This window comes from Pithys albifrons, chromosome 27 (assembly GCF_047495875.1).
Source record: "Pithys albifrons albifrons isolate INPA30051 chromosome 27, PitAlb_v1, whole genome shotgun sequence".
Taxonomy (NCBI): Eukaryota; Metazoa; Chordata; class Aves; order Passeriformes; family Thamnophilidae; genus Pithys; species Pithys albifrons.
The window spans coordinates 169,222-188,610 of NC_092484.1; the positions used below are offsets into that span (position 1 = coordinate 169,222).

Consider the following 19,389-nt stretch of genomic DNA (forward strand, 5'->3'; position numbering starts at 1 on the left):
AGAAATCCCAAAGGAAGAGCTGCAAACACACTATGCTGGCACAGGGAGAAAAATCTCCTGTGGGCACAGCACTGTGGCTCTTCCTGTGCCCACCCAGGACCTGTACCAGCCACCTCCTCACTCCTGGGGCACAGCTGCACCCCCAGCCCAGGGCGGGAGAAGCGCAATATGAGCAGAGACCAAAGGATGTCTCGGGGCTGATGTGCCACCAGGATCTCTCTGCTCCTTCCCCAGCATATTGTACAGTGTTTAAGGTTGGAAAAGAACTCTGAGCTCCCTGAGTCCAACGTTCACCACTCCGTGTGGGTTGTCCAGGTGTCCTCCCTTCCTCCCTTCTGTCTTTGTGCTGCAGGTGCCACCAGACTCTCCGAGCGCGGAGCAGACGGGAGCGGGTGCGGTGCCAGAGGGACACGAGCGGGTGCAGAGTCAGGTGAGACCCTCAGTGTGGATAATCCTGAGGGATGAGGAGCCTGGACACTGCCCAGGGACAGCAGCTGGTTTAGGGATACAGAGGGATGAGGAGTGGGGACAATGCCCAGGGACAGCAGCTGGTTTAGGGATGCAGAGGGATGAGGAGTGGGGACAATGCCCCAGGGACAGCAGCTGGACCAGGGCAGGGGTGCAGAGGGATGAGGAGCCTGGACACTGCCCCAGGGACAGCAGCTGGTTTAGGGATGAAGAGGGATGAGGAGTGGGGACAATGCCCCAGGGACAGCAGCTGGTTTAGGGATGCAGAGGGATGAGGAGCCTGGACACTGTCCCAGGGACAGCAGCTGGACCAGGGCAGGGATGCAGAGGGATGAGGAGTGGGGACACTGCCCAGGGACAGCAGCTGGTTTAGGGATGCAGAGGGATGAGGAGTGGGGACACTGCCCAGGGACAGCAGCTGGACCAGGGATGCAGAGGGGAGGGCAGAGCCTGCACTGTGCTGCCCTTGGCCACGGACTCTGCAGAAGCCAAACAGGAGCCCAGATGTTGGACGTGTGCAGATGTTCTGGGGCTGGGCAAAATGCAAAACACATCTGCAAAAATGCAGATTTGGCTACAGAGTTTCCCCAGTTTGCTGAATTGCTTGTTTAGGGAAACAAACTTAATTTTGGCAGGAGAAAATGTTGCTTAATTTGCTCCAGAGCAAACCCCTTCCTGCATTTCATTTTGTGAAAGAATTAGAAATGTTAATGTTGAGCAGAAGAAATGATTTTTTAAATATTTGGAAGTTTTCTCAGTCCCAAAAGATCCTGTTATATTCCCAGCTCCTCCCTGCATGTACCTAAACTGCTGTGTGCACACTCACATCCCAGGCAAACAATTCCAGGCATCTCCACCAGACATCAGCTGCTCCACATTCTCCAGGATTAGTCTTTTGAAGAGGCTCTTAATAATAAAAATGCTGTTATGTTACTAGTTAAACATTGGGACTAATTCCTCCATCAGAGCAGGCTGTGCTGAAGCCAGAAGGGACTGCCACGTCCCCCTGAGGAGTCCCCAGGGCCCCACCAGGATGCACTCACAGTGTCTCTGCTGAGCCGTGATGGGAAGAGCACGGGGCGAAAGGGAAGGTAAAGTGGTTAAAAACAACCTGTATTTTTAGAGCCCAGTCTCCCAGAGAAACCCTGGGAGATGCTGAGCTCTCCACTGCTGATTTGCAAGCAGAAACAATGGCTTAGAAGCCCAGCTGGGACTCCTGGGTTTTAAATTTTCTATAATATCTTTCTGCAGACCTGTTTGCTGTCCTGCTAATTAATCCAGCTAATGGCTGGGATTTTTTTTTCACTTCAGCAGCAGTTTTTCTTTTTGTTAACACCAGCAGAGAGAACATGGAGAAGGGATCTCTCGAAGGATCCAGGCTGACAGCAATATTGCCATCTGACTGAAGAGAACTCAGACACACATAATCCTCGGGAAAATTCATCTCCACCCTCCCGCAGCCCCCGGTGAGAGCCCTTGAAGTGGTAATTAAAGTCTATTGAGTGGCAACTGCACCTGTTTGGAGAGGAGAGAGCGGGTAAGAGGTGCACAAAGGGAGAGGAGCAGCACGGAGAGAGGAGCTGCTGGGGAGGAAGGAGGTGGAAAGCAGGGGGGAAAAATGTGTTTGTTGGTTCACTGAAGTCAACGCAGCCTGATGTGCATTTCCCTTCTGCCCTTTCTCTGCTCCCTCAGCCCCTGCAGCTCCCACCCTGCTCCCTGCCCACTCCCACACACTCATGGAGACCTGGGGGGTTCCCCACCAGCCAGGCTGGACAGGGCTTGGAGCACCCTGGGATAGTGGGAGATGTCCCTGCCCATGGCAGGGGTGGCACTGGATGAGCTTTAAGGTCCTTCCAACCCAAATCATTCTGGGATTCCATGACCAGCACTGGTAGCTGTGGATTTTTCCATGCCCTTGCAGACCCCCACTGACCCAAGGACCACCCTCACTGGTGTGGCCAGTGAACTGACACTTTGCAGCCAGACTTGATGGCCAAATTCTGTGGTGCCACAGGGACAGAGCCCTCCTGCCACCTTCAACACACCAGTGCTGTTGGTGCCAGCAGATTGTCACACACTGGTTTGCTAATGGCACAAACCAGCAGGTGAAGTGGGAATACACTGTGGAAAGAAGGACAAAGGGGTTGAAGGAAATGCTCCAAAGTTTGAGTAGGACAGGAAGGAAAGGAGGATTCTTGGGTATGGGGGTGTGGCCTGACCTGGAGCCAGGGAACAGAGAGCAGCAGAGCAATCCAGATGCAGTGTCCAGGGAATTGTCATCCTGAGCCCCACAGACTGATCCCAGAACTCCTGGCTCCCTCTGCCACAATGCCAGTGTGGTCTTGGATGGCATGAAACAGGTCCTGTGTTGTTTGTCCTACAGATGAGGCTACAAAATCTTAATCAAAGACCCCTACATAGGGTTTTTTTGGTCGAATAACCCCCTTACACTGTACTCACACCACTCCCTTATCTCCCTTTATCCAACCCCCACATCCCTTGTTTTCAGCAGCACTAGAACAGTAGGAAGAGCTTTGTCCCTTGTCCCTGCCATTCCACGTGTGCCCCAAGGGTTAGACCAGGATTCCTGGGGTGAGAGGAGCGAGGTTCATGCCGGGAGGGCCCCGAGGCTGCGCTGAGCAGACGAGTCAGGCGGAAGGATTCGGGCAGTGCTGGCACAGTGTCTGTGCTGGGCACGGTGCAGCCGGTCCCTGGTGGGGCCCTGACCTTCACACTCCACAGGCTGCCTGACATGGCACCACAGGAGCTGCCTTCCTGCTCCTCACTGTCAGAGCACACAGCAATTCAGGTGTGAATGTTGTTGCTGTTTCTGCTCTGGACAAGGCCTGTCAGCAGCAGCTCCGGAGCTGGCGCTTCCCCAGGCTGTGCCAGGACATGCTCCCCGTGGCTGAGGATGGACAGGGAGAGGCACACACAGAATCACAGAATCCTGGGATGGTGTGGCTTGGAAAGAGCCTCCAAGCCCATCTCACCCCAACTCCCTGCCATGGGCAGGGACACCTTCCCCTAGACCAGGTCGCTCCAAGCCCCATCCAACCTGGGCTTGTAAAAGCCAATTCCTTTGGCTGTTCCAGGTGGGATTTGCAATCAGGTGGGTGTCTGATCCACCCATCTGGCCACAGTTTATGGACAGACAAACAGCACTGGACAACAGGTCAACCTGCCAGTCCCATCAGGGTGAGAGCAGAATTTGTGCTGCTGCAGGGGGAGTCTGCAAGAGTCCTTAACACTAAAAGCCCAATAACTGCCAAAGAATCACCCCAAAAATACCTTCCTCTCCTCCTAAATCCCAGTCCTGTGCATTGACCAACTCATTGGGTAGATGGGTGCCATGTGATATCTTGCCTCATTTCTACCTTCTCACTCCCAAACCCTCCTTTCTGGTTTTCCCCTCTCAGCTCTCCCATCCCTCTGCCTTTTTCTCTCTTCTCCTTCCCTCTGATTGCTGAGCAGCTTTTTGACTTTCCCATCAATAATTCTAAAGAGCATTTGAACTGCTCTGGTCCCCCTTTTCTCCTCCCTCTGGTTCCAAGTCAGGCAAGCTCATCGATCAGAGCAGCTCAGGAAATATCTGGTGTTTTGTTGTCAGGCTGATAATAACATTGCAGTTGTGAATGGGCTGCTGCAGGCCTGATCATGGACACCTGCAGGGTTTGTTTAATTGCATTTAATGACAAATCCTATACAGAGGAGCATTGCCAGAGAGATTTATTATCTGCCAAAGAGGCAAAGCACAACAGCTCAAAATATAATTTGCACTGAGCCTTTTCCCCCTGCCTCTCTTTAAAGCAGTGTAATAAATGACAAATGGGGTAAAGTGGGCACCACGGGGCTGGGGAGGAGGTGGGGGCAGAGGACAGAGCCTGGAACCAAAGGAAATAACAGCAATAAGGCCACATTGTTCTCTCAGCCATCCCTGTGGTCTGGTATTGAGGAAATACTGTTTGTTTAATTTCCAGCCTGGAAGGGCAGCTGGGGATCTCTCCATGATGAGTCTGTTCTGGCAGAGCTGGAGGCCACGAGTCCCCACTCCTCCTAACCAGGCCCTTTCCCCGTGGTCTGCACTAAGTTGAGCTCCCATCCATACAAACAATTCCCAGAGAACTCCAGCAGCCTCCCAGCTGCCAGTGGGATGAGGAGCTCCCATGTCCCTGAAATCTTTGGGACAAACAAGAGGTGGCAGATCCTGTCCTGAAAATATCACATTGAGAAATATGGCCCTAAAGAGACAGACCCCTCGAGCTGCAGTCCAGACATGGCTCTGAGCCTGGAATTTATGTTTTCTACTCTGAAAAGGCAATGTCTGTGTGTAAAACCAGCAGAAGAGATCAGGCCTTGCTCATACTTCCTTTGTCTTGATTTTTAGGTGATTTTCTAGCAATGATTTGTGGTAAATCCCTTCCTGGAGCTGGTGCATTGCTGTGCCAGGCAGTGTCAATCCAGAACAAGGACTGAAGAGTGTCCTTGTCACCTGAAATTACAGTCCAGGTTGGCAATTCCCAAACCTGTGTTCTCTCTCTCATGTTCACCCATCTGTACAATTCATCCTCTCTTCTAATTATCCCGGGCTGAAGAGTGAATTGTCCTGAATTTTTATTTCTAAACTGTCTCATTCTCCAAATGTTTTCATCAGAGGCCTCTCTGTGGGAGGGCTGGGAGGAAAGTACATGATGGTTTAGGTGAAATGCTTCAATTTAGGAAATCCAAGGCCAGGCAGGTGTCACAGTGAACTCATATTCAGTGTGGGGCTCACTGCTGTTCCATTTGAGATTTGGATTAGAACCAAAGAATATCCTGGGCTGGAAGGGACCCACGAGGATCACCCAAGTCCAGCTCCTGCTGAAATGTTTCCCCCTCAGTGGTGCCCCCGGGCAGTTTGGGGGTGGCAGATCCTGCCCAGACACCCCCCTCTGCTCTGTGGGGCAGTGCAGGCAGCAGTTGGCACTGTCCTTACACAAACAGGGCTTGGGTAACACCTGGGCCCGGGTTTATCTGATTTCCTGGACAATGGCAGGATCACTAATGCTCCCTGTTAAATAAGACCACCTGGACATCTCCTGGTATCAGCTCCAGCTATCACAAACACTCCTGCTACCTAGGCCAGCACAAAGGACTCTTATCTCAGAGCAGCACAAATCCCCCGACTGAAACAACCCATCTGGAGTTTGATTAAAGTGTGCACAGAAAGCACATATGTTAAAAACAGGGGGGAGAAGAGGGGGAGGGATGGGGCTGCTCCCTGTGAGCTCACACAGGACACAACCCCTGTCAGCAGCAGCAGCAGCAAACCCTCTCCTGTTGCTCCACACTCTTTCTCCTCCCATGAAAGGAGCAGCAGATCCTGAGGGATAGTTTTGTTTCTTTTCCTTTTTTTTGCCAGCTGGTTACAGAAGTCCATCTGACAGGCTTGGTGAAGATGGGCAGGATGCTGTTCCCTGCCTGATTTCAGTGGCTGAGGTAAGTAAAGCCTCACTCAGACAAGGAATAAAGTCAGATCCTCTCCATGGATGTGAGCCAGCATTGTCCTTTCACACCTTACCCGTGCCATATGTGAGGTATTAACAGAGAAAAGCTGGGGAGTGAAAGCAAAGCTGGACCTGGGGCGAACTGGAGATTGCTCATCAACAAATCCAAAGAAAGGAAACGGCAAAAGGGGTTTGTTTTTCTTGCTCAAATCAGCCTCTCAGTGGGATTCCAGGAAACTCGGCACTATCATTATCTTTCCTTTGCTGAGTCCTTTTCTCCAGCATTCCCCACCATACACTGCATTTGCTTATTTTAGTCAGAATGAAGTATAACTGGGAGCCAGACAGGTTGACAGAACACTCCTGGAGAAGTTTATCACAGGGTAAGGAAAGAGGAGCCCCTGCTGAGCCCTGATGTCCCTGCAGAGGCTCTGGGGGGAGAAAATGGAGCAGAAACTCGTGGGAACAGCCACAAATTGGAGAGATGATTACAGGGAGATTTGCCCTGGTCTCAGGAGGAACTCTGCAAGGAGCAGCATCCACCCCTGAACGGAGAGACAAGAACAAGCATTAAAGGCTGAGCAAACTGAGGAAGGACAAGCACAGAAGACGTGTGGGAGGCCGTCCCTGAGGAGGAAGCGCCGCTCTGCTGGTCTGGCTCTGTGTGGAAGACTAGTGATTTTGTTGTTCTGTTTATAAAGGTGACAACAAATCATAGCCTGCCATCCAGCCCAGGCTGCCACGGCCCAGAGACCCCGAGAGAGCTGAGCGTGTCTGGAGGTGCTTTGGAGCTCCTGTCGTGGCTTGTGCTGCTCCTCATCCCATCCCTGCAAAGTCAACCCAGTCTGGGCTCTGAGAGCAGCAAAGGGGGATGTCTGAGAAGAGCTGAGCTCATCCTGGGGCTCATCCTGCAGCCCCCCAGGCCTGGCACTCCCCTGCCTCACTTCAACATCAGCTGGCAGGGAGGGAAGTGTGTCCCTCGAAGCCCCCCAGGGCAGGGCTGGGGCTCTGCTGGGGCCTCGGTGCATGGCAGGGCTTGTTTGGGCAGTCGAGTCCTCTGCTTCCAACAGGGCTTTAAAATATAAAAAGAACAAATTCTCAACACCACTCAGAGCCTCTATTCTCAAAGGTATTTAGGTGTGAAAATGACACTTCTGAATCCTGCCGAGGCTGGTGGTAAAAGTACTGAAATATCTTTAATTATCTGGGTTGTTGGTGCTGTCAAGCACTTCCTTTTTCTCTCTCTTTTTTAACCCACCTGGGATATGCTCAGCATTGCCCACGTCATTGGCACTATGGGACAAGTGATTTGGGAATCACAGAATCCCAGAGTGGTTTGGGCTGGGAGGGACATTAAGGATGATCCAGGCCCAGCCCTGCCACGAGCAGGGACACCTTCCCCAAGCAGGGACACCTTCCCCCATCCCAGGGTGCTCCAGCCTGGCCTTGGACTCTTCCATGGATGGGGCAGCCACAAATTTATTGCCAAACAATTGCAAACCAGCACAAATTGCTGCCCCTTGATGGTGCCCGAAAGAAAAGATCCACATTTCACAAGCCAAAACGACTCACCCTCCCCCTCCCTTTTACTCCCCCACTGAGAGATTAAATCCACATAAAATTCCGAGGGCAGCAGTGCAGCCATTAAAGCTGGAATGGCTGGGCTGGTGTCTGATGTAAATGAAACTCCACTGATTTAGTGTTCCCCAACAAGCCTCTCTGGCGTGTTCATCCTCTGCAGTCTGATCAAAATCCTCCCTTGCAGGTACCCGTGGCCTCGTGCCCCACCTGAGCACACCAATAATGTCATCCCAGCCCTAATGGGGAAGGCAGTTTCAGCACAGAGGCCCCTGCAGCAAGCTGGGATTGGGTCATCCTTCCTCTTAATGTCGTGCTGCCATTTCTCCCTATTTTTAGAATTGTTCCCTTTGTACAGCAAATTGCTCAACTATAGAGAAAATCTTGTCTTCATTGGCTCTCATAGCCAGGATCCATCTTTCCCAGCCTCTGGAAATCACACAACCCCCTAAAAGCTGCAGAGATGGATAAAACCTGGGTGCACAGCTGCCTGCAAACCTCAATTTAAACTGAAACAACCCAAGGAACTGCTTCAGCCACAGCCTGAGCACAAAGACCTCACAGGAAATTCTGCAGGTGTCTCAATTACCCACTCACCCTTTTGGAAGTAACTCAGGGATTCAATAAATCAGCCTGGCCTCTGTTCCTAAAGTATTTCGATGCTTTTGGAACTCTTAGCACAGTTCTAAACTTCTCCCCATTTTGAGGAAATAGATGTGGAACAATGGACTAGGAATTCTGGTGCCTCTCATGCCCAGAATGCTCCCCACAATTTATCCCAGCCCTTTATTATCATCCATGTTGTGTTTTGCTGTGTCTCAGAGACCTCAGCACGGATTGAAGCTCTGGCTTTGATTGCCCTCAAAGAGGAGAAAACACGAGCTGTAAATTCTGAGTGTGCAGCCCAAAAAAGCCAGACAGAGAAAGAACAGTTATTATTCCCTTGTTATTGGCAGGGAATTGAGACAGAGGAAGATTAAGAGACTGGCCCAAGGTCAGCAAAGGAGCCTTGGGCGAAGGTGAGGGCTCAGCCTGGATTTCCCAAGTCTCTGCCCAGCATTTCAGCCATCCATTCACCTGCTGTTTAAGCACCCTGTCATTATTTCTGTGAGGAAAATGGTGCCAGTGCTGCAGCACCAGCACCGTGTAATTCAGCCTGTCTGCAGGGGAATATGAAATGGCAGCTCCCAAAAGAACTCCCCCTCCTGCCAGGCAGCCCTGTCAAAACGCCTCACTCTGCCCTGCTCTTCCTCCCGTGGGTGTTTCACCCCCCTCTGTCCCCACAGCTCTGCCTGGGGCTTTCTCTGTGACCCTTTTGGGGTTCCCAGGTCATGGGAGCCACGTGGGGGTTTGGAGACACTCTCAGGTGGGTGTCACAGCCCCTTCTGTTGTGTCAGAGGAAGGGGGAGCTGCACCACTGAGGCTGAGCAGGCTCAGGAGACACCTCCAGCTTTGGGAGCCAGGCTGGGGGAGCTGGGGGGTCACCTGGGGAAGGGAAGGGTCCAGAGAAACCTGAGAGCCCCTTCCAGGGCCTGAAGAGGCTCCAGGAGAGCTGGAGAGGGACTGGGGACAAGGGATGGAGGGACAGGACAAGGGAATGGCTTCCCAGTGCCAGAGGGCAGGGATAGATGGGATATTGGGAAGGAATTCCTGGCTGGGAGGGTGGGCAGGCCCTGGCACAGGTTGGGCAGAGCAGCTGTGGCTGCCCCAGCCCTGGGAGTGTCCCAAGGCCAGGCTGGAGCCCCCTGGGACAGTGGGAGGTGTCCCTGCCCATGGCAGGGGTGGCACTGGGTGGGCTTTGAGGTCCTTCCAACCCAAACCACTCTGGGATTCCATGGTTCTGACTCTGTGTGATGTCTCCATCACCCTGTGCCTTGTTTTGGGACACTTTTGGTGGTGGCCTTGCTAAGAGAAGCCAAAGGATGCAGGTGACAAAGGTGACAAAGCCACTCTGGTTTCTGCCACAGTGAAAATCCTGCCCTAGACCTTTGAGGGGGCTGCAGGCACAGCCCATCCACTCCCACCTCCAATTCTCTTTGACCCTCCAGCCAGAATTATCCAAGGTGGGGATCAAGGTCCTGAGGCTCGAGTATGTTCCATATTCCCAGGGAAACAGGGAAAGGCTGTTGTGACCCTTCTCCTCATGCTCTTTATTCCCTCATTACTAAGCAATTTATTGATGGAAAAAAACATTTCCATCAGCTGCACTTTAGGCCTCAATGTCTCTGAGCCCACCCTGGAATGAGGGGCAGGTTCTGAGGTAGATTTGGGACCTAAAAAGCCTTTGTAGTGTTCTGGTGAATCCCTAATGGGTTCTACGGAGGGGAAATTAATAGGAAGCTTTGGTTAATAGATACTTCAGATAAAAGAGCAAGTGCATCTGGTCACCATGGCAACATGAGGAGCCAGCAGGGAGAGGAAATGTCACCGTGCCTGTGCCTTGACCTGCGGCACAAACAGCCCCGAGCTGGGGCTTTGCACGGGGGTGTTGCCAGTGGGGACACAGGGACAGGCTGGGGGTTCACAGACACCTCCACACACCCCCCAGGGCTCCCATGCCAGCCTTTCAGTGCACCCACTGTGCCCAAACCACCTGCTGGGGCTGTTCACGTGTGAAAACACAATTAATTTGTGCCCAGAGTTGTGTATTGGCACACGTGGAGGACAGGGAAGAACCCCAGGAATTCCAGCACACACAGAGGGGCAGCTGGGGGGGCTCAGGGGGGACCTTCTCACTCTCTGCAACTCCCTGACACGAGGGGGGACCTGGGGGGGGTCGGGCTCTGCTCCAGGAACAGGGACAGAAGGAGAGGGAACAGCCTCAGGCTGTGCCACGGGAGGTTTGGGTTGGATATTGGGACAATTTCTCCACTGAAAGGGTTGTTAAATATTGGAAGAAGCTGCCCAGAGCAAGGGTGGAGTCCCTGTCCCTGCAGGGATTTGAAAGCTGCGTGGATGTGGCACTTGGGGACAAGGTCAGTGGTGGCCTTGGCAGTGCTGGGGAAATGGTTGGACTTGATGATCCTGGTGGGCTTTTCCAAACTCAATGATTCCATGATTCCTCCTGCCCTGACCTGCAGGAAGCTGCCCTTGCACAGCATGGACACACTGGAGGTGCTCAAGTGACCCCTGCTCCTTTTCTTCTCCAACACAAAGTCACTTCACCACAGAATCAGGGAATGGTTTGGGATGGAAGGACCTCAAAGCCCACCCAGTGCCACCCTTGCCATGGGCAGGGACACCTCCCACTGTCCCAGGGGGCTCCAACCTGTCCTGGGACACTCCCAGGGCTGGGGCAGCCACAGCTGCTCTGGGAATTCCATCCCAGCCGCTCCCAGGGATCCACCCCGAGCAGTGCCAGCCCCCCCCGGGTGGGAATTGTGCCAGGGTCACTGCCCTGAGGGGACACTGCGCTGCCCGCTGTGCCAAAGCAGTTCCTTAGCAACAAAAGGGATGTTCCGTGTGAAGGCAACAGGCATTAGCAGGATAATCCACGGTAATTCCAGGCACGGCCTGAAATGGCTGGATGGACTGAATAACAATCATGAGAGATGGAATAACAACAACGGAAATAATGAGGCTGATCTTATTTCCCCGAAAAGGAGAAAAACAGCTAAAAATAAAATACAGCGGGAGAAACTCGTGCCAACGCCCTGTAGAAAGAGTAGAGGTGCCTAAACTCAGTTTATGCCCCAAAATGGGCTCTGGTGAGCAAAGCTTTGCTCCTCCAAGCCGCTGTTTTTCTCCTCAGTGTTTCCCTCCCTGCAGGATTGTCCCTCAGGGCTGAGGGGCCGGGACTGACCTCCTGAGGAGGGGATTTGAGGGAGCAAACCTGTGTTTGCTGCTGTGCCGAGGCTGTGCCCCCTCCAGAGCAGACACTGCGCTGTCCAGCGCTCCATCGCTCTGCCGCAGGACGATCCCTGCGGGTCCGTCCAGCACAGGATGTCCATGACAAATGACTCGCTGCAATTAAAGCACGTCAGATTAACGCTGTGTTCTGAAATTCAACAACATCAAGCAATTAAACAGAAATAAAACCTTCACTGAATGTCCACACGCCGTAGATGAGACAGACACGCCTCATGGACGGCCCCGCGCGGGGCACGCTGGGAAATGTAGTCCCGGCCCCCGCGGGGCACTACCGGTGGCACGGTGGTGAGGGGTCAGTTGGACTACAACTCCCAGCATGCTCCGCTCGCCCCTGAGGCTCACCCAGCCCACCGCCCTCCCCGCCCGCGCTGCCTGCTGGGAAATTGAGTGCGCGCTGCCCTATGCCATGCGCGCCGCGCCGCTGCCAGGACTACATTTCCCATCGCCCTCCGCGCAGCGCGCCCCGCCCCGCGCGGCGCCATTTTGTTCCTCGGCGCAGCCTGAGATGGCGGCCGGGCCCGGGCGCTGAAGGTCCCGCCGCGCTGAGGGCAGGGCGGTCCCGCCGCACCGGGGCCGCCGCTCATGGCCAGGGCGCGGCCGCCGCCGCCGCCATGGACCTGCGCACGGCCGTGTACAACGCGGCCCGCGACGGGAAGCTGAAGCTGCTGCAGAAGCTGCTGGGCAGCCGCAGCCGGGAGGAGCTGGAGGCGCTGACGGCGGGGCCCGGCGGCGGCGGCGGCCCCGGCGCGGGGAGCACCCCGCTGCTGATCGCGGCCCGGCACGGGCACCTGGAGGTGGTGGAGTACCTGCTGGACCACTGCGGCGCCCGAGTGGAGGAGGGCGGCTCGGTCAGCTTCGACGGCGAGACCATCGAGGGCGCTCCGCCGCTCTGGGCGGCCTCGGCCGCGGGGCACCTGCGCGTGGTGCGGAGCCTGCTCGACCACGGCGCCTCCGTGAACCAGACCACGCTCACCAACTCCACCCCGCTGCGCGCTGCCTGCTTCGATGGGCACCTGGACATCGTGCGCTACCTGGTGGGCGAGCGCGGCGCCGACCTGGAGGTGGCCAACAGGCACGGGCACACCTGCCTGATGATCTCCTGCTACAAAGGGCACCGGGAGATCGCCCGGTACCTGCTGGAGAAAGGCGCCGACGTGAACCGGCGCAGCGTGAAGGGCAACACGGCCCTGCACGACTGCGCCGAGTCGGGCAGCCTGGAGATCCTGCAGCTGCTGCTGCGCTCCAAGGCCCGCATGGAGAAGGACGGCTACGGGATGACCCCGCTGCTCGCCGCCAGCGTCACCGGCCACACCAACATCGTGGAGTACCTGATCCAGGGCGGGCTGCGGCACGGCGAGCCCGCGGGTGGCAGCCACGACGGGGCAAAGGCAGCGCGGGGCGGCCGCGACGAGCCGTGCGAGGGCTGCGGGGCCGCGGCCGCCGCCGAGGAGGAGCTGCCGGGCGTGCTGTGCACTCGGGAGGCCGCCGTGGAGGCGCTGGAGCTGTTGGGCGCCACGTTTGTGGACAAGAAACGCGACCTGCTGGGAGCGCACCGGTACTGGCGGAGGGCGATGGAGCTGCGCTGCGAGGGCGGGCAGTACCTGCCCAAACCCGAGCCCCGGCAGCTGGTGCTCGCCTATGACTATGCCCGCGAGGTGAGCTCGCTGGAGGAGCTGGAGGCGCTCATCACCGACCCCGACGAGATGCGCATGCAGGCGCTGCTGATCCGCGAGCGCATCCTCGGCCCTTCCCACCCCGACACGTCCTACTACATCCGCTACCGCGGCGCCGTCTACGCCGACTCCGGCAACTTCGAGCGCTGCATCAACCTGTGGAAGTACGCGCTGGACATGCAGCAGGGCAACCTGGAGCCGCTCAGCCCCATGACTGCCAGCAGTTTCCTTTCCTTTGCCGAGCTTTACTCCTACGTGCTCCAGGACCGCTCCAAAGGCACTTTAGCCACCCAGCTGGGCTTCTCCGACCTCATCGGGGTGCTGAGCAAAGGGGTCCGGGAGGTGGAGAGGGCGCTGGTGCACGGCAAGGACCCCGTGGCAGACTCGGCGCAGTTCACCAAGACGTTGGCCATCATCCTGCACCTGGTTTTCCTGCTGGAGAAGGTGGAGTGCACCCCGGAGCAGGAGCACCAGAAGCGCCAGACCATCTACCGCCTGCTCAAGTGCAGCCCCCGGGCCAAGAACGGCTTCACCCTCCTGCACATGGCCGTGGACAAGGACACCACCACGGTGGGACGGTACCCCGTGGGCAAATTCCCTTCTCTGCACGTGGTGAACTTGCTGCTGGAGTGCGGGGCCGATCCCGACAGCCGCGACTACGACAACAACACGCCCCTGCACGTGGCCGCCCGCAACAACTGCCCGGCGATCATGCGGGCGCTAATGGAGGCCGGGGCACACATGGACGCCACCAACGCCTTCAAGCAAACGGCCTACGAGCTGCTGGACGAGAAGCTGCTCACCAAGAGCACGATGCAGCCCTTCAACTACATCACCCTCCAGTGCCTTGCTGCTCGCGCCCTGGACAAGCACAAGATCCCCTACAAGGGGTTCATCCCCGAGGAGCTGGAAGCCTTCATTGAGCTGCACTAGGGCACGGGAGCTGCTGGCCCCGGCCCTGCCCTCGCCTGTCCCACCCCGTTGTGCAGCTGCAGGTCTGGGGCTGTCCCTGGCGAGGTGCTGAGGGCCGTGGCCGTGCTGAGCTTTGTCCCCATTTGTCACCACAAAGCTGGCGAGTCAGGGCACGGAGGAGGAGGGTCCAGAGCTCTCGGCTGTCCCTCGTTGTTGGCACCTTCAGGGACCAGCTCTCTCCACTGCAGTGTGTCCACACAAGGCCACAGCTCCTGCCCTTCCCTGTCTTGTCCTGAGAAGGAAGGAAAATGGAGGTTCCCTGGGACCTGCTGCCTCTCCCGTTAGTGCTGGATTAACTCAGTGCTCAGCTTTGGAGCAGCTACACATCCCCCACGTGCTCTGGCCCTTCCCAGCCCACACAGCCAACAGATAGAAAGTGAGCAAGGAATTAAATCCCTTCCCTTAAATCCCTTCTTGTCAGGGTTGGGGCAGCACAGGTGCAGCAGCTGAGGGGCTCCTGCTCTGCGAGGGAGTCCCTGCCATGTCCCAGGGCTGGGGGTGCTGAGAAGGGGTTGTTGCTCTCTCTTGGTTGGCCAGATGGTGTTCAAGGCCTGAGATTTCCCTGGTTGTGCAGAAAGCTGGGATGTTTCTCTCACAGAGCCAGGCCCTGTCTGTGCACCCAGTTCTGTAACACAGGGAGCTCAGTTCTGTTGTACACCTTCATCCACTGGGGCTTATGAATGGGGAGGAAAAAATACTTTAAAAACAAAATACTAACGTGATGTTCAGGCCCTTGGCTTGCCCATTCCACACCTGTTTGCTCCATTCCCAGTGTGGAAGTGCTTTAACTCCAGAGGTCAGCAGGGGTTGAGCTCTAAGGGTGGATGTGCCCAGGTTGTGGAGCCAAAACAGCACAGTTTGAACCATTTTTGGGGCTGAGCTCTTGCAAACCCTGCAGGACAGGAGGTACCAGTACTGTGGAGGTGCTTGGGGGGTTATTAAGCAAGTCAGTGTTTGTGCCATGTTTGCACCAGGGTGGGCTGGAGGAAGAAGCAAGAAAGGAAAGTTTAAGGTACCTCCTTGCCCTTCTGAGGTTTTATTGTCAGCTCCTTGGGCTCTGTTCATTATCCCATTAATTAAACCTCCATGCAGTTGGTTCTTAGTAGCTGGTTTGGGCTTCTGATCATTGTTGTTTTCAACTTCTCTGAGGATGGTGCTACTTCAAAGCAGGAATTTGAAATCTCACCTGGCTGCTGTTTGGACAAGCTCCTTCCTTTCATTGGGATCTGCACACACCTTGGTTTTTAGGACAGGTTTTTGCCTCCATGGGCAGAGCCCTCTGAGGTGGGAGACAGAGGATTTCCATCATTGTCCTTGTGCAGGGGTGGCTGGGCTTGGGCAGCCCGTGGCTCCTTTGCTGACCCTGAGCAGGGTGGGAAGCAGAGCTGGGGGGAAGGCAAAGCTGGGGGGAAGCAGAGCTGGGGGGAAGGTAGAGCTGGGGGGAAGGCAGAGCTGGGGGGGAAGGCAGAGCTGGGGGGGAAGGCAAAACTGGGGGGAAGGCAGAGCTGGGGGGAAGGCAGAGCAGGGGGGAAGGCAAAACTGGGGGGGAAGGCAAAGCTGGGGGGAAGGCAGAGCTGGGGGGAAGGCAGAGCAGGGGGGAAGCAGAGCTGGAGGGGAAAGCAGAGCTGGGGGGAAGGCAGAGCTGGGGGGAAGGCAAAACTGGGGGGGAAGGCAAAGCTGGGGGGAAGGCAGAGCTGGGGGGGAAGGAGAGCTGGGGGGGAAGGAGAGCTGGGGGGGAAGCAGAGCTGGGGGGGAAGCAGAGCTGGGGGGAAGCAGAGCTGGGGGGGAAGCAGAGCTGGGGGGAGGGCAGAGCTGGGGGGGGAAGGCAGAGCTGGGGGGGAAGCAGAGCTGGGGGGAAGGCAGAGCTGGGGGGGAAGCAGAGCTGGGGGGAAGGCAGAGCTGGGGGGGGAAGGCAGAGCTGGGGGGGAAGCAGAGCTGGAGGGAAGTAGAACTGGGGGGAAGGCAGAGCAGGGTGGGAAGCAGAGCTGGGGAGCTGGAGGGAAGTACAACTGGGGGGGAAGGCAGAGCAGGGTGGGAAGCAGGGTGGGAAGCAGAGCTGGGGAGCTGGAGGGAAGCACAACTGGGGGGAAGCAGCTGCCTCAGAGCTTTGGTCAAGTCCCCCCCATGGGGAGCAGCCCCCAGGCCCCACCCCTGCTCTGTGTGCTGCTGAAGCTTCTCTACTTGTATTTATCAGCCTCAATAACCAATGCTCTCTGCCCCTTAAAGGTATTCTAGATCTGCCATTACATTTTTGCAGTGTTAACTATAACATTTATTTATAAAGCGAGGAGGTTTAACTTGAATTGAGCTGTAAAGTGCAGAGTTAGTTTAGCTGCCTTCTATTTTATTTTTTGTTTTTTTTCCTTTTGGCTGAAGCCTGACTGAGCTGCAGGAATGGGATGTGTTCCTCTGTGAGCTGATGAGCGCTCTTAACTTTAAATAATAAAACAAAAAATGGCTGCTAGTGTGCAAGTGCCTTGGAGTTCTTCCTGCCAAGCCTCTATTTCCAGCTTGTTTCCCAGGGATGGGACTCTGGGTGTGGAAATCCGGGGTGTTTGCAGTCAGCAGGTGTGATGGGTTCATTGTTACTCCTTGGGAAGGAATAGTCTGTGCTGCAAACATTTCCCCTGGAAAAGGGTGATACTGACACTGAAATGACACCTCTCCTTATATATTTTGCTTTATATTTTGGTGGAAATGAAACTGTATGAAAGGATCTGTGTTGACAACAGCCCCAAGGAGGAGAATAGTCTGTGTGATAGAAAAGGCTTTAATATTTTTTATTTTTAATGCACAAACAACGTGTAATTACCCAGAGGGCCCAGCACTTAAATGTTGATAGTAATTACAGAGTGGGAGAAATCACTGTGTGATTATGGGGTAATTAGACTGAACAGGCCTCATTTATTGGGGGTCTTGTCTGGGCCAGCTCCATGTGGGGCAGAACATGGAGCTGTGAGGAGCAGGCCAGTGTTTCAGTGATGATTTTGTTAATTATATTGGACAAAGAAGAGTTTTTTCCCCACTGTGGTGGCTGGAGAGCCTCCTGTACCCCCCACATCCTCCCCTCTCTATTTCTGTGATCCAGGCACTGGATGTGCCTGTGCTGAGGTTGTTTACAAGCTGGAGCAGCTCCCAATGCACTAATTCTGTGTGCTGTTATTTATAGCAGGAGAGGAGCTGGGGAAGGAGGGATGTGTGTGTTCCTCAGGGGGAGGAACTGTCCTGCTCCAACTGCAGAGAGACAGGGATTGCAGTAACACAACACCTGTTTAACAGAACGAAGGAAAAATAGGGAAATAGAAGGAATCTGAGCACTTGGAGGATTCCAGCAGGCTCTGGAAGGAGTAAAGGAGTTAATCCATTGTTGCTGGGTTGGAGTCCAGGCTGTTTGAAGGCTGGAGCCAACGGTTGGTGGCATTTCCTAAACAGCACTGCTGGTCTGTGGTTCTTGTGCTGCACAGGGTGGGAGGGTTTGCTTTGGCCAGGCCTGGTGTGGCCTGGGTGGAACTGAGGAGGTCCAGGAGGAGCTGAACCTCCTTGAGGAGGGAAGGAAGAAGAGAAACCTGCAGACAGATCCGTGAGAAAGGACCTGTGGCCTCCAAGGAGGGAATCCCATGGGATGTAAATCCAAAGTGGTGACAGCCCCTGCTGTGCTGCAGGTTAAGAGCAGGACACATCAGCTCTGGGCTCCAGCTCAGGTGCCACCCAGGAGCTCCAGAGCCTGCACTGCAGCTCAGTCACTGCCCACACTCTCCAGCATCACCCTCGGGCATCCTGAGGGACACAACCTGATGGAAAATGAAAAGGCAGCAGTTGCAGCTCCACATGGGGCAGGTTCTCCTTCCTGCTGTTCTGGGTGTCCTCAGAGGAGCCAGGGCTTAGAAGACACTCCTGTTCTCTGTGCTGGGGGTTCCTGTCCCAGTGTCAGCTCTGCCTCTGGGCTGGTCCTTGTCTGGGAGGAGATGCTGCTGCAGAATGAGCCCGAGGTAGAGCTGGAGAGGGAGAGAGGAATTTGGGCACTGCTCAGTCCAGTGACCCCAGTGCTCCCTGAGCAGGATTAGTGGCAGAGTCTTCTCCAAGGACTTATCAAGTGTCCCATACAGGGGTTGGTTGTGAGGCTCAGTTGGTTCTTGGACAAAGAGGACAGTCCCAGAATTTCCCCTGTGAGGGCCCAGCTTGGACAGTCCCAGGGCCAGGATGGTTTGTTGGAGTCCTGAGCTTTGGCTGCCAGACCCTGCCCTGTGCCTGGAACCTGCTGGGACAGCCCTGGAGTGACACAGCACACACAGCCCTGCAGGAACAGCTGGGCTGGGTCACCTCCCTCAGTCCATCCCAGGGGCCACTGCACAGGGATGTGGCTCCTCAGCTCCCCTGAGGGCTGAGAGGAGTGTGGTGAGCCCTGCCCTGCTCCAGGCACAGGGGGAGCCGGCTCTGGGCTCTGCCCCACGGAGGGAACAGCCCCATTTCCAGGCACTTGGTGGCTTTGGGGTGACCTCTGCTGACGATCAGGAACATTGCTGTGCCTGGAACCTGTGAGGAGGAGGAGGAGGAGGAGGGATGTGGGCCCTGGCTCAGGTGCCCTCCTGGTGTTGAAGCTCAGTCTGTACCTGCCTTGTCCATCCCTCACCAGGGCCATCAGAACACCCTCCCAGCCCCAATCCTGGCTCTCTCCACCCTCCTGCATTGCTCTGCTCAATGCTTTTGGTTTTCCATCCCACTTTTCCCTCAAAGGCAGAAACAGAAGTGGCTGAAATAATCTCAGCAGGAAACATTGTGCAACAGCCAGTGGGGCAGGGCCTGGTCCCATCTCCAGCCTTTTGCAGGAGGTGAGAATGGAGGAGTGGACACTTCTGCCTCCTCAGACTTTGTGCTTCCCTCTCTCATTCCATCTTCATTAAGGAGTATTTTCCCCAAGCACAGCTTTGCTCTGTAGATTCTTACACCTGGTGTGTAATCTCAGCTCTGCAAGTTTTCTTAAATACAAACCCCCTGTCAGCCATGCCTGGAGGGCACAGGGGAATTTTGTCTTTCACAACCCAAAACCTTCTCTCTCAGAACTGGGAACAGGGATCTGCTCCCTCAGCCCAGAGTTCTGCAGCCTCTGGGGATCACTGAAGCTGCTTTCCAGGATTTTCCTGGGGCTGATGTGAGGGGACTGAGGGCTGCTGGAAGAAAATCGTGGGACCTTGTGGTGCTCAGCACCCCCTAAAGACTGTCCCTCAAATGCCCTGTGCCATCTCCCAGCCCTCTCCACCCAACATGAAGAACAGTTTTCCATATATCCCTGACTGCCCCTTTCCTAGTTCTGCAGGAAAGAACCAGAGAAACACAAATAAATT

General features: G+C 55.4%; 1 protein-coding gene and 2 long non-coding RNA genes across 3 annotated transcripts; 2 read left to right on the top strand and 1 right to left on the bottom strand.

Annotated features, from left to right (window-relative positions):
- The first annotated feature begins 358 nt into the window (after window positions 1–358).
- On the top strand, window positions 359–2,235 carry LOC139683270 (uncharacterized). The gene is made up of 3 exons (XR_011699762.1): window positions 359–430; window positions 1,435–1,559; window positions 1,808–2,235. It is a non-coding gene; the product is annotated as an uncharacterized lncRNA (long non-coding RNA).
- An 8,861-nt stretch (window positions 2,236–11,096) lies between these two features.
- LOC139683271 (uncharacterized) lies at window positions 11,097–11,612 on the bottom strand. Its single transcript, XR_011699763.1, has 2 exons — window positions 11,571–11,612; window positions 11,097–11,495 (listed from the first exon to the last, which is right to left on the bottom strand). It is a non-coding gene; the product is annotated as an uncharacterized lncRNA (long non-coding RNA).
- Window positions 11,613–11,888: 276 nt separating this feature from the next.
- Window positions 11,889–15,470, top strand: FEM1A (fem-1 homolog A). Its single transcript, XM_071578223.1, has one exon. The coding sequence runs from the start codon at window positions 12,014–12,016 to the stop codon at window positions 14,006–14,008; it is 1,995 nt and encodes a 664-aa protein (XP_071434324.1). The 5' UTR covers window positions 11,889–12,013; the 3' UTR covers window positions 14,009–15,470.
- Window positions 15,471–19,389: the final 3,919 nt, after the last annotated feature.

What these genes read in the sequence shown, in the direction of transcription:
- FEM1A (XM_071578223.1), top strand. Translation starts at nt 12,014, where the DNA reads ATGGACCTGCGCACGGCCGTGTACAACGCGGCCCGCGACGGGAAGCTG.